This window comes from Dipodomys spectabilis, unplaced genomic scaffold (genome assembly GCF_019054845.1).
Source record: "Dipodomys spectabilis isolate Male_0828 unplaced genomic scaffold, ASM1905484v1 ptg000542l, whole genome shotgun sequence".
NCBI lineage: Eukaryota > Metazoa > Chordata > Mammalia > Rodentia > Heteromyidae > Dipodomys > Dipodomys spectabilis.
This window is the reverse complement of record NW_024871219.1, coordinates 905960-920547: the sequence shown is the minus strand read 5'-3', so window position 1 is coordinate 920547 and position 14588 is coordinate 905960. Positions and strand designations below refer to the sequence as shown.

Here is a 14588-nt window from a genome sequence, read left to right as displayed (position 1 = left end):
CACACACACATACACCCACTACTCCATCCGCAGTGTTCTCCCCTTTCTTCCCGATCGTTTGACAGGAGACCATGAGCCAGAGAAACAGATCCCAGAGCCACACACACGGGCAAAGCCTGTCCTCGCCCGATTGCGTTTCCTAGGAGCAAAAATGGACTCCGTAGGCCAAAGTTTTCACGGACCAGATTATTTCTTTTATCCCAGGCCGCCTGAGACGGGAAAGTGATATTGTTCATAGCGGTCGCTGGGCCTTCAGGGAATCTATGTTGTAGCAAGACAGTAGCTGGTTCGAGCTACGCAAAGGGCATTCTGCAGCTGTGGCTCTCAGTCTCCAAGGATGGGTGGTCCATACCCTCCTCTTCCTCCTGGGTCATCGTACAGCCATCCTGCCCCCACCCCCTGGTCTCCAGTAGATAGAAACGCATGTGCAAGAGTCCTGTGGCCGGGGAGGGAGGGGAAGGGGGGAGGGTCAGGGGGGGCAGGGTGCCGGGGAGGAGCAGCCCCAACGCCGACCCCTGACGTCCTGGTTGGTTTTGGTGAATCTCCCCCCCCCCCCCCCCCCCCCCGGCTCTACTCTAGAAAGCGGAAGGCTGGGGAATTCCTGGTGGTGGGTGTGTGCGTCCGTCATGGCACCCAGAGTTGCCCCTGAGTGGTTGGGACCAGCGACCACAGGCTCTGAGAAAGTGTGCTGCCTCTCCTTCCCTGACCGGTTTGTGGGGGGAGAGGGTGCAGAGTGGGGGGGGACAGAGCTGAGAACATAATGAGGTCTCCAGGCCCTGCGTCCTGCCTCCACCGCAGGTCCTGGAAGGAACCCCCCTCCAAGTGGGTTTGGAAAGAGACCGTACCCAAACCAACAGCCTGGGTCCTGGGTTCAAGGCTGGAGGACGTCAGCAATCACATGCCTTCCGGGTCCGTCCCTTAGAACACGATGGCTGATCCAGACTTTACCTAGACAGGGTGATCTGGCAGGCCAGGCCAGGCCAGGCCAGGCTGAGTAACCTCTCAGAACGTGATCGTCGACTGGACGTCGGGAAATGCAGTCGGGGAGGGGGCGTGGCTCGTGGACCTTCTTCGGGCGCCACGTGCCTTCTAGTGATTGGTGTGTCTGCCTGCCTGATGCTCGGAGTTGAGTGGGGTGTGTCCGGGGCTGGGTGACCTGGGGATAACAGGGAGTTGTGAGTGAGCGAAGGGCCTTCAGAGAGCAGCTCCCTCACGAAATCGCTTGTGTGGAGAGGCCACCACAGGGCCACTTGCTCAGGTTTTGATGGAAGACAGCCCAAACAAATGGACGATGTAGCCAAAGACTTCAGAGGGCAGCCCCTGCTCTTCAGGCCGGGGCAAGAGGAGAGCAGGGCAGGGAGAAGGCCGCAGTGGGAGTTCAATCCACTACCAAAGGCTCAAAGAGGCTGTAGGCTTCATCTTGGAGATATCTATGTCTGTCTGTCTATCTAGCTATCTATCTTTCTATCTATCTAGATATAAAATAGTCTCCTGAGGGAAAATATTGTTAACCGGATACAGATTTTTGTCTCCATCCGAAAAGAAAGTGAGTGAGTAGTTCCTTCAGCCAGGAAGGGAGGCCCTAGCGCTAACCCGCGTCCTGTTCAACCTCTCATTTGTGTTATTGTTTTGCTTTTTGTTTTTAACTGGGTGAGTTGGACGGCCGCCGAGCGCCGAGCGCTGCTGCTGGAGTTTGTAGGTAACAGTTGGGAAGCAGAACTAACACCGTCAAAAGACGGAATCAAAATTCAGAACCAGCCAGCAGCTTTGAATGCTAATTTGAAATCTGCAAGACGGGAATGGTAGCGGGATAAATCTGGAACCTAGTGTTTAGGTTCAAACCAAAAAAAAAAAAAAGAAGGGAAAAAAAAAGGGAAACGAAACAATGCAAAGAGGAGGCTGAGTCCCAATTCATCCATCTGAGGGGGGAAAAAAATCTTGTTATTTAGTTGAGCAAACGCTCAACATCATGACCGAAAGATCCTGCCCCTAATAACACTTGAGCAAGGACTCGTATGAAATGCTTCCCCTACACGGAATCAGCCCCAAGACTAAGTTTCGCATTTAAAAAACAATTTTTTTTTTTAAACGCAAAGCCTTGGAGAGGACAGGTAATCTGCTGGGTGAGAATGAACGATTTGTACGTCCAAGTTTCAGACGTCCGGGTCTGTCTGCCCGGGTGGTTCCCTGACGAAGGTTCAGCTCAGAAGCGACATCCCAACCCATGTCCTGTGTGCTGGGAAGGACACTCCTAGAATGACCCTCTTAGCCCCGGGGCTCCCGTTCCCCTGTCCTGAGGAGACTGGCCTGTCTGTCTGAAGAATGACAAGTCCCAATCCGTGAGGAAGGGGACTTGGAACAGCCAGTGTTAGGGGCTGAAGGGACTCAGGCAGGGATCGGGGAACGTGAACCAGTCTTGGCAGAGGAAATGGCTGTGTTTCGTGAGGTCCAGTGTGACCTGGGGCGTAAGGCCACAATAGGCCGAGTCTGATTCTGTGTCTACACCCCGCACCCACCTTACTGGGCGCTGTTCTGCTGAGTATTTCCTCTCCATGATGGAGAGGAGAAGAGCCGAATGGGCTCCTTCTGAGAAGCTGTCCCCTGGGGTCCTGGGAATCCCCGCCCCCTGCCCCGCCCCCTGCCCCGTCCCCCCAGTCCACCTGGCTCTTCCTTGCGCCCTTGAACCTGTGATCAGCTGTGTCCCCTCCCTCCCCTTCGGTCCCCAGCTGTCCAGGGTATTGATTTTGCGTACTCCCAAGCATGAGGGGCCTGCAGAGGGCCGGCCATCTTCCCCCTTTTAGCTTTTAACCCCCCTCCGCCCTAAATCCAAGACAAGCACCTGCCAGCTGGGAGAGCAGGCGTGCCTACAGCCACACCCGCTCTGCCCAGCTCCCTCCCGGCCACTGTCCAGTGACCTCACTGGTTTTCTAGATGGTTCTCATGAGACTTCCAGCGTCTCCACCCACCCCACCCCACCGGTCATCCTGAGCGCTTCCTTTTGGAAAATAACCCTGACCCGCTGAGCCCAGGGCCTCTAACAATGGGAGGTAGTCTCCTCTGCTTCTAGAACTGCTCCGTGTCCTGCTGGAGAGCCCCAGAGGGCAGCTAGACCGATTCTCTCCAAGCCTTAAGACATGGAAAGCCTTGGTTCATGTTTAAGAGTTGCAGATTCTCCTGTGAATGCAGTCTTCCCCTCCCCCCCACTCTCTCTCGCTCCCCCCAACCTCTGTCCCTTTCTCTGGCTCTTTCTCTCGGTTATACACGCTGTGACCCCAGCCACATTCGTGACCCCAGCACACTTGAGTTGGTCGTGAGGCCCAAGGGCTACGTGTGCAAATTACACCCGTCACAGAAATGAGTCCACGAGATGATTGTAAAAAACCGAAGAGGATTTTTTCCCCCCTTTTCTCAAGACACTTAGCCACCAGAAGTTCAAATCCATAAAGACCACTCCTGGGCCAGTGGTAGGGGAGTATGGCGGCTATTGATACCAAAATTAATAGCAGACAGTTTACACTAGCCGTGGTGTGAAGCACTGTATAGATGAGTGTGAAAAACAAACCTGCCTTGTGTTATGGAGATGCATCCCATCTGATATGACGATGGCTGCCACCAACAATATTCCCCCAACACTGGGCGCATGAGTACATCCCCCCCAGCTCCGTCTCCCCGCTTTTGGCTCTACCCGGCTCTGCCACCGACTTGTTTCCTTGTTCACTGTCTGGTGATTCATCGCACTAAATACCGCTTTCCTGATAATTAAAAACTGCTCACTGGCAAGTGGCGCAGGAACAAGCTTGATGTGGGATGTAGTCAGAAACACGGTGAGCCAGAAGACAAATGACCTGTTCCGGCTAGCCCGTGGCATTTTTCTCCTCCTCCTCCTCCTCCTCCTCCTCCTCCTCCTCCTCCTCTCCTTCCCCTCTTTCTCTCCTTCCCCTCTTTCTCTCCTTCCCCCCTTCCTCTCCTTCCCCCCTTCCTCTCCTTCCCCCCTTCCTCTCCTTCCCCCTCCCTCCCTCCCTCCCTCCCTTCCTTCCTTCCTTCCCTCCCTCCCTCCCTCCTTCCCCTTCACTCATCATCTCCTGGGATTTGAGAAAAGGCATGTGGTGCTTCAGGAGAGGGGTCTGGAGGTTAGGGGTATCATCCCAAGCTGGAACGTGTGTGTGTGTGTATGTGTGTGTGTGTGTGAGATTCTATGCATGTTGCATGCACCTGGCCATTAGGACATGTATTCTGAACGGACGTGGTAGCCAGTCACCACTTCCTGGGCTCCAGGCAGCCTTCTCGGTTTCCAGTGAAAGGACTTTGGTGACAACCAAAGCCCCTGCCTGTCACACGGCACGCGTGCACACACACCTCCATCTAGGAGCCAGCTCGGTGGCCAACCTCTCCTGATGAGAAAAGCGGACTTACTCCCCTTCCCCTTCCCCCCTCCCCCCCCCCATTTGGGCGCAGAGTGACACACACACAATCTTGACCTAGAGCACAGAGATAAGAGAGCCCCCCCCCCCCCCGTGTTTCTTCCGGGAATCGCTCTTTCACCACACCGGCTGAGACCAATATCTCTAAAGCTCATTACCTCTGGTTCCTTCTCCCCATCCATCCTCATCCCCGTCTTCACTTGCACACCATTCATTTACAGCACATTCTAGGTTGTTTAATTAGCTTCTAGGTTGTTTAATTAGTTCCTATAGAACTCCTATAGGATAGCTTAGCACACATCGCTAAAAGCCCTTGATCTCAAATAACAAGGTAGTCATTCTAACCGTAACTCTCACAACCCTCCGTGCCTTAGGTCCCTCACTACCCGACCCCCCTCCTTCCACCTCTTTTCCTCTTCCTAAGCACCCCCTCCTCCCCCCCTTAAGACTTCCCAGAACAATTGTGCTGATCATGGTCATGAGTCCATCGGTCAGGGAGTCCCTACTGATCACAGAGCTAGCCACAGAGCTGGGCCTACCACTTTGCCGTCGGATCTTCTACTCTCTCAGCCACCCCTGGCGGGAGATTATCACTGTGGAAACACCTCAGCTCTCTTGACCCAAGGGTAGGTTAACTCTAAAGCTCATGGTCACCAATCCCCAATCCCAGAGCTGTCAGGAGCCTAAAAGACACTTGTCCCACTGCCTAGCAAGGGAGAGATCTCTCTTTGTCCTTTGTCCACCCCTACTAACGAGAAACCCCCTCATTCTTACGTGTTCACATAGTCAACCCACTCCACTTGTGATCTGTGGAGTGGAAGGAACATTTCTGGGTAGTAGAGAAGATTGATGTGTTTTGTCCAGATTTTAGTCAGTACATCCCGAAGTCATCCTCGGGTTTAAAAAAAAAAAAAAAGCACAATGGGCCAGGCACCGGTGGCTCACACCTGTCATCCTAGCTACTCAGGAGGCTGAGATCTGAGGATCACGGTTCAAAGCCAGCCCGGGCAGGAACGTCCGTGAGGCTCTTTATCAACAATGAACCACCAGAAAACTGGAAGTGGCGCTGTGGCTCAAGTGGTAGAGCGCTCGCCTTGAGCTGAAGAGCTGAGGGACAGTGTCCAGGCCCAGAGTTCAAGCCTCACGACTGACAAAAAAAAAAGCACAATGTGTTAAGTATCCTAAAACCAGCCATCTGGGACTCTAGGGGTGTGTGTGTGTGTGTGTGTGTGTGTGTGTGTGTGTGTGTGTGTGTGTGTGTGTGTGTGTGTGTGTGTGTGTGTGTGTGTGTGTGTGTGTGTGTGTGTGTGTGTGTGTGTGTGTGTGTGTGTGTGTGTGTGTGTGTGTGTGTGTGTGTTTTCAGTAAGATACCTTGTCTTCCGGGAAAAGTCCTTTATAATAGGAAATCTATCTCCATTTGCTTGTTAAAAAGGGAAAACGAAAAACAAACATTCTCCTGTCCATTCTTCTCTGACTCTTCCTTCCTCCTTCGGGTTGTGGCCTAGCAATCCTCACCCTGGCTTCGATCAATTTTGGGGGTGGAAAAATACCAGGCACTCAGAGTCCTCATCATCAGAGAGCCGGCTGTGGGGGAGGGGTGGGGACAGGGGACGCTCCGCAGACCCCGAAATGGAGCCTCGGCCTGGGGCCACAGCCCCCCCCATACGTGTGACAAGTCATGTGACCCTTCAGACATCCCTGGATCAGCTGACCACAGTGGACACACCCACCGCTCACAGTGACACCACGCTGGACCGCGTCCCCCAGCGTTTGTTGTCCCTTTTTTTTTTTTAACCGCCCATCACCGTGAAACCAATTTCCACACTTGGCTTAATGACACATCGAACACGCTGAGGAATTACATCTGTGAATGAATCCATTTGTCTCTCCGTTTCTGTCGACTACTTCCGTCCCTTCTCCCTCTACTTCCCAAATGGGTTATTTCTACAATGACGATTCTCGGTTTTTGTCCCCCAAGCCTACCTATCCACCTTGCCACCCCACGTACATCAGCGGCAAGGTCTAGATTCCTCTATGTGTTTCTCACCCACCATTTTCTCTGATTTTTTTCCCCCCCTTCTTCCGGGTGTGTCTGAACGCACAGGAGTTCAATGACCATTTTTCTTCCATTCCACCTCATTTTTTTTTTTTCAATGTCAACATCGCTCTTCTGTGAGTTCTTTCTTTCCCATTTTCTCTTTGGCTGTACTGATGGGGCACTTCTAAAGAGTTTTCTAGCACCAACTTCTATTATTATTATTATTTTAAAAATCCAGCCTCATCTCTCTTGTGATCCTGGACCACAGCCGTCAGTTCAAACCTTAGCTACAGCTTGCAGTCAGGGAAAAAAAAAAAAAAGTTGTCAAGTTGATAAATACAAATATCTGCCCTGGCGTTTTTACCACTGCTTTCCTAGCTACTGCAGTTGGGTTGGCATCAATCAGCTTCTTTGCTTCTTGTGGGCGCCTGCTGTGGAAACCCGTCTCGATCTATCACTTAGAAGCATCGGTTCCACATTTCATCAAGAACTTGGCCAAAGAAGGGGGGTGGGGAGTAATTACGGAGGAGAACTAGAGGACAGAGAACCAGGCCAGAATGGTCCCGAGGGAAGGGAGACGGGGAAGCGGCCGGCCTCATGTGCGAGTCTGGGGTGCCACAGGGAGCCCCCAGCTAGCAGTACCCCCAACGTGTTGGTGATACCAGCCACTACTTGATGATCGCCGTGTTCCTCTTTGGGATGTTAACCCTACTTATCTCCTCCAATAAGGCTCCCCAGGGATGAAGATCTACATTGACCCCTTCACTTACGAGGACCCCAACGAAGCTGTCCGGGAATTTGCCAAGGAGATTGACGTGTCTTTTGTGAAAATCGAAGAGGTCATCGGAGCAGGTACGGCTCTCCCCTCTGTTCCCGTTGTCTCTGTCTTGTTGGCGTCCAGATTTCGTCTTCCTACCGTTCTCTTTCTAGGCCTTCTCTTGTGGCACACATGCACACACACACACACACACACACAAACCTACATCTCATTGGAAAGAGTTGTGGCTCTATTATCCTGCAGAAGTCGAATCTGGACGTGGACAGCTGTGGCGATCGTGGGAAGCTGCATCTGGTACCCTACTTTCCTGTCAATGATGTACTTCCTGTCAATGACACACTTCCTGTCAATGACACACTTCCTGTCAATGACACACTTCCTGTCAGTGATACGTTAATGGCGTTGGGCTGAGATTCCCTGTCATCTTTCTGAGTTCTCTTTCTTCCTATTGACCATATGTTCTTGGAGCCAGACCAGGGTCAGCATTGAAACCCCGCTCAGCGTAGAACCAAGCCCTGAAGGGCTTCCAGCCAATCTCACCTGTAAACCACATCTAGAATATTCTTCTTGCTTTTTAAAAATCAGGTTGTCGCCGAGTCAGTTTGATGAAATCTTCAATTCTTCCTGGCTCCCATCGCCAAGACACCGCCATAGTCTTCTTCCCCCCTCTTAGGTCTGAGGTGGCTTTATTGGTGTCACCTGGGGAGCGAGCCCTAGAGTGGCATCTCCCAACGACACTGAAACTCAAGCACGCGTGGTCAAGGGACTCAGCGACAGTCTTACGTGATCTTGAGAGGGAGCGTCACCGTCTTTCCACTCTCTTAATGCACCGAAGGCTTCACCGTAAAGCGGACTGTGAAATGAGAAGCTTGGACCCTCCGGGCCGCCATTTTTATGTCTCCTGGAGGAGCTTTGCCCCAGCGCTCCCTTCAGTCTCTCCCTGTGGCAGGTGTGGGTTGGGTGTCACCCCCACCCCTAGCCCTTCCCACCCAGGATCCAATGGGGGGGGGGGAAGGGGAGGGGTGGGCGGCTAACCACCAGAATTGAACGCACAAGAATCGGTTCAGATTCTCCCCTGACTGACATGAACCACGTTGCCCGAACCACGGCGCTCACGTCTGGGTAGATAATGTTCTCTTTCCTCCTTCAACACTGACGTATTTAAGGATCGTGCCTTGGAAGGCTGGAGAGAGAGGGAGGGAGAGAGAGAGAGTCTGTGTGTCAGGGAGACAGGTTTTCCATCTTGAACTCTTTGCCCGTGTTATTAATTGTTGTTATGGCTCGTGGTAATGGTGCTGGGCGCTTTTAATGTTGTGAATTTATGTCGCGTGCTTGGAGTGATGTGTCGTGGAACCGCATTTCATCCCACGGAGCACCCCCACCCCGCCCCTCCCTGCCTTCCTCAGGGGAGGAGTAAAGAAAGTTCTCCCTTCATGATCCCGCCGGGGAACTGCCGTGTGGGGAGAGCTCACCAACTGCTGGATGCCCATAAAGACACAATTGATGGTCTCCTCCACCCGCCACCTTCCATTCGTGTCTCACACCCTGCCAGCGCCACTGTGTCTCCAGGAACGCTTCAGTCCTCTCCCGTGGGTCACGTGGTATTGGGGGAGCGATGCCTTTGGCCCAAGCCAAGCACAGAGAGAGAGAGAGAGAGACCCCTGCCCAGTCACACTACCCCCCGCCCCCCAGTATCACCAACCCAGCTCCTTGTGATTCAGAACCAGCTCAGGGCTGGTGGTCCCCGTGGATATTAACTCTGTGCATAACGCGAGGCGATTTTCATCCAAGTCACTCTTGGCTGAGAATCCCATCTTCTTCCAGTTCCTTCCCCCCTCCCCCCCCCCCAAAGTCAGCAACCCTCCCTTCCCCCTTACTCTGCCTCACGGACATCTGGCTCCACCTTGTCCTGCAAGAGCCGGTGTGAATGTGAGATTTCAAAAGAAACTGTTTTGTCCTAAAGTAAGATTCACGCAATGTAAATGACAATGTCCCATTGGGCCACCTGCAAGAACTGGAACGGGGGGGGGGGGGGGGGGGTTACATGGTAAATCACAAAAACCAACACCGTGAAGGAAAGAGTCAGAAGACATTTTTCCTTCCTTCCCTTCTCTCTCTCTCTCTCTCTCCCTCCCCCTCTCTCCTTCCTTTTCTCCTTTCCTCTCATTTTCTTCCTCCCTTTTTCCTTGGATGTTCATTCCCATCCTTTTCTCATTCCCTCATCCTCATTCCTCTCCTTCCCTCCTTCTTTCCCTCCCTTCCTTCCTCCCTCCCTCCCTCCCTTCCTCCCTCCCTCCCTCCCTCCCTCCCTCCCTTCCTTCCTCCCTCCCTTCCTTCCTCCCTCCCTTCCTTCCTCCCTCCCTTCCTTTCCTTCCTCCCTTCTTCCCTTCCTTCCTCCCTTCCTTCTTTCCTTCCTTCCATCTCTCCCTCCTTCATTCCTGTTTCTCATTCCCTTCTTTCTCCTGTCTTCCTTCCCTCCCTCCTTCTATCCCTCCTTCCTTTCTTTTTTCTTTCTCTCCCTCCCTCCATTCCTTCCTTCCTTTTCCTTCCCTTCCTTCTTTTCTTTCCTTCCTCTCCTTTCTTCCTTCTCTCCTTTCCTCCATCTGACTCCTTCATTCCTTTTCCTCCTTTCTTCCTTCCCTTCTTCCTTCCTTCCTTTCTTCCTTCCTTTTCCTTCCTTCCCTCCATCTCTCTCTCGAGACTTCATTCCTTTTCCTCCTTCCTTCCTTCCTTCCCTTCCCCTCCCTCCCTCCCTTTCCTTCCCTTCCCCTCCCTCCCTCCCTTTCCTTCCCTTCCCCTCCCTCCCTCCCTCCCTCCCTTCCTTCCTCCCTTCCTTCCTCCCTTCCTTCCTCCCTTCCTTCCCTCCTTTCCTCCTTCCTTCCCTCCCTCCCTCCTTTCCTCCTTCCTACCCTCCCTCCCTCCTCCCTCCCTCCACCAGATTTTACCTAGTGTTCAAGGTGGAGTTCCAGAAACGAGTGAATTGCTTTTCCCCTGCAAGGTCTCATGGTCTCCGAGGGTCATTCTTTCATAGCATCCACACAGAGGCACGCGGGAGGGGCTGGGTCCACCACTTGTCCTGGGAGGATCTTGGAGAACCAGAAGCCCCACGGAGGAGATGGCCATCGGTCTGAGCCTCCTGGGATGAGCACTAGGAAAAAGTTTCAATGAAATGCACTAGAAAGAGAGAGAGAGTGGAGCCAGGCTGCGCAAGGCCCAGTCTCAGGCCTCTCCTTCCATTCCTGGGCCCAGCGGTGCGGCCCTGGCCTGGTATCCACCACGACGGGAGCATTTCCACCATGGGGACTGGCAGGTGCCCCACATCGAGGGCATTGCTTTCTGTCTTGACTTTATTTTCAAGACAGCTGGTGGTGAGACACTGTCTCCTCCTCATACACCAGCAGGTTGTTTGCGGGGGCTCGCCAGGAGACGGTGCCCGTTTGGGGCCAGAGGAGAATGGGGGGATAAGGATGAGGTTCAGGGAGATGTTCACGCGTGAGACGCTGCCTCCTGCCCGTGAGGATGGATGCTGATGCATCCCCCCGATGCCCCGCAGCAGCATCTCCGTCCTGCAGGAATGACTCTCGCGTGCACAGAACTCGGTAGCACTCGGTGAGAAGAAGGAAAAAGATGGAGAGGGGACAGGACAGCCGGGAGCAAGTTAAACCCCCACAGCCAGGAAGACTCACGGAGGAGAAACCTGAGTAGCCCCTAAAAGACAAGACAACTTGGATGGATTAAGGACAGGAAGGAACAAAGGCTGCCGGACAGGTAGAACCGGCGGATTAATGTAGAGAGTAGCCAGGATGTCACGGCTCAAGCCTGTAATCCGAGCTGCTGAAGAGGGTAGAGATGAAGGGATCGAAGGCCAGCCCAGGCCAAGGAAAAGAAAGGGTGTCTCAGCCTTCATTCGACACCAAAGGCTTCGCATGATGGCCTACATTTTATGGTCCCAGCTTTCTCGGGGAAGCACAGTAGCTGAGCAGGGTGGCTAATGCCTGTCATCCAAGCTAGGCAAGGAAGTACAAATAGGAGGATCTCAGTCCAGCCTGACCCGGGCAAACTAAGATATCCAGAGAGGGTAGAGAGACTGGTGGAATGGCTGGAGGTAAGGATAGAAGGAAAACCATCCTTTTTACTTATGATTTTTTTTTTACAGTTAATCAAAATTTATTTCATCAGATAAAACAGCAGCTGATGTTTTAAAGAACACTTTTTTTTTTTTAGCATCTCTGTAGAACTCTCACGGATATTCTATAAGAATATAGACTCTCTACATAGCTGTGTCTACTTACCCATCTGTGTTTATCAGTACGCGTCACTTATAGGCACATACAAGGTACTATCCTAGGTGTTCATTTACGCCATCTCCTCATCCTCCAGATCTCAGCTACATATTGCTGAGAGAAATGATCTTTCGTGGTATCTTGATGGCAGAGTGAAGCCTTTTTTGGCACTCAAGACATGGAAACTAGTGGTTGGGTGAGGGCGGCAAAAGCTGAGGAAGAAAAATCTAGAAACGAAGTGGTTGGAAGAATTGAATCAACCACCAGTGTGTCTGAGGATGTTGCATGAAGGTATAAAAAACAGAACAGTAATTATGATCCAAACAGAAGGCTCCGGAACATCAGATATAATTAATTATTAATCACAACATAGTTATCTGTGTAACATCCATCTTTCTCCACGAGGCTCAGAGTTCTGCGAGACTCTAGGTGCCTTGGTTAGTCTGGGATTTGGCCCAGTGTGTCTCACTTTAATTAAGTATTTGCTGTATAGTGTGATGAAGGTAAGGTCCCCTGGGGGTGAAATATAGCAGGGATAAAACTCTGGAGATGGGCGTTGAATTTGGGAGAATGAGAAAGAGAGACTGAAATCCTGAGTCAGTGCTCTGCAAGTAGAGTATGGGAAAGCCAATCGTGGCCTCTTCCCATTGGGTAATCAGGGCAATGGAAGTTTCTCTAGAAAGGATACTTGTCTTTGGAGACTATTAGTTCATTGTTACTTTGGGAGTTACTTCATAGGTTTTAAGTCCCAAAGCACTGGCTAATGGTTGATCAGTTAGACGAGTAGACTTGCCCAAGGCTGCCATATTGGATCGGTCCCGGCAGCATGGATGGATGGTGCTCCAGTGTCGTCGCTCAGTGTACCACCTGGATCAGGCACACAGCAGGCTTGAGTTTGACCCTTCAGGGTATGAAAGCATAGAAAGAGGTGTCACCAGGGAGTGTTCCAGGAGAAAACACATCCGCTGAATTTTAATGAACAAATCGTTCCTTTACTCCACAAGCTACCTGTCTGGCCCTTCCACCAGGGCTGGGCTGGATGGAGTGGGTGAGGAGGTTGGGTGAGGACGGGTGGAGATCAGAGATGTGTCCTACATCCAGGTGGGAATGGGCTTACCACCCGGGGTCAGCAAAGGCGCTGACAAAGGAGATGATGAGTTAGAGGATGATTTGTCAAGAAGGTGACCTGCCAACCGGACTCTCCGGAGATGGATTGGCAGGGAGAGCCCTAGAAGAGGGAATCGTATAAACGTCTCCAGAAATGATAACCGATGTAGCTAGCCCGTGTGGGACACTCGCCGTGTGCCTGGAACTCCCTTCCATTACTTTATAAGCCTTGTCTCATTTAATCCCGGTAACGGCCCCGTGAGTGAGAGTTTATGTTTGCAAGAGTCTGGGTGTATTTCTCGGAACTGGCAAGGAAATCAGCATTCAGAGAGAATAGCTTGCTGCAGGCGGCGCTGCCCGTTGAGTTAATGATGCAGCTCGAATCTTAAAACGCAGATAGGGCTGCTCCAGCTCCGCCGAACACAACCTCTGCACCCTCTGCCACTTTTCGGTTGCTATGGAAAAGAGCAGCTAAATAAATACACAGTCATGGCTCATGATGGCAAACTCGATCTAGCAGTTTGGAATACCCCAGCCTGTTTGCGGAGAATTACAATACTGCCTTTAGAATTCATTATCCCCATATGGCCGTTCTAGAAAGACCAGCCCACACTCGGGGGAGAGCGCATGTTCTGCATAGAACATATTTAGTCTTGTCTTAGTTCTAAGTGCAATTAGTTATGTTTCTTAAGAGGGGCCAAGATACTTTGCAACTTGAATAACACAGGCTTGCTTATGTTATATGAGATCCCATATATATATATAATATAAATATATATAATATATATGCTATGAATATATATGAATATATGATATAAATCTCATATATAATTCATATATTCCATATACTTCATATATGTGAGCTATATAAGAATATATATCATATGAGATATATATTATACCACATATATATTTATACAAAAGAAGATTTATGTAATTTATATAGATGAAATCTATATAATCATATATGAGATAATATATTTATATATGAAATCTACATAATATATTCATGTTAGATTATAATCATATACATATCATATCATATTATATCATATAGTCATATATATACATATCTATGTATGAGATCTTATGTATCATTTATATCCATATATGATCTTTTATATATGAGATCATTCATATATTACATATATGAGGTCTTATATGTAATATGCAAGACATATACATATTCATATATATACACACATGTATTTGATATATGATTGTGTATACAATTGTATTGGAACCACAAAGAGCTACAAAACAGAGTAATCAGCCAGGTGCCGCTGGTGGCTCATACCTGTCATCCTAGCTACCCAGGAGGCTGAGATCTGAGATTCCAGGTTTAGAGTCAGCCCAGGTAGGAAAGTCTGTGAGACTCTGATCTCCAATGAAACATCAGAAAACTGAAAGTGATGCTGTGGCTCAAAGTGGTAGAGCACTAGCCTTGAGCAAAAAGAGCTCAGAGACAGCTCCCAAGCCCTGAGATCAAGCCCATGACTGACAGGAGGTGGGGAGGGAGAGGAGAGAAGTCCATTTCACCTCCGCCATCTTGGTACTGGGGACTTTGGATACCCTGTCCATCAAGCAATTCCCACCTCCTCCTCCTACTATCTACTAGATTGTTAATGGCAGTTGAGGATCTAAGGAGCTCAGCCATCCATCCTTCTGTGACCAGTGACTAATGTCGGTCCTCTAAGCCAGAGTCAATCAGGAGATGGTAAAATGCCTGCCTTCTACTCCAGCTGAGTCCTAACCTACTTTATGCCAACCAGTGTGTTAAAAAAAACCTTCTTGAAATCATTCCTTAAAAACCTAGTTTCAATTTGTTCCTTAAAAGTTCCATCTCTGGTGTAAGCCCGAATTAGTAACTAGAAATTCTGCTTTCCTTTCTTTTTTTTCTCCTCTTTTCCAGCCCCTCAAGGCAGTTTGTGACTTCACATTGCTACTAAGAGAGAGAGAGG

General features: G+C 50.5%; 1 protein-coding gene across 1 annotated transcript in view; it reads left to right on the top strand.

Moving 5' to 3' along the window:
- Nucleotides 1-14588, top strand: part of LOC122099859 (ephrin type-B receptor 1) — an 87380-nt gene that overhangs the window by 32555 nt on the left and 40237 nt on the right. The window contains exon 6 of the mRNA XM_042670354.1: nt 7189-7311. Within this exon, the coding sequence (XP_042526288.1) occupies nt 7189-7311 (123 nt within the window). The remainder of the gene's footprint in view (nt 1-7188; nt 7312-14588) is intronic.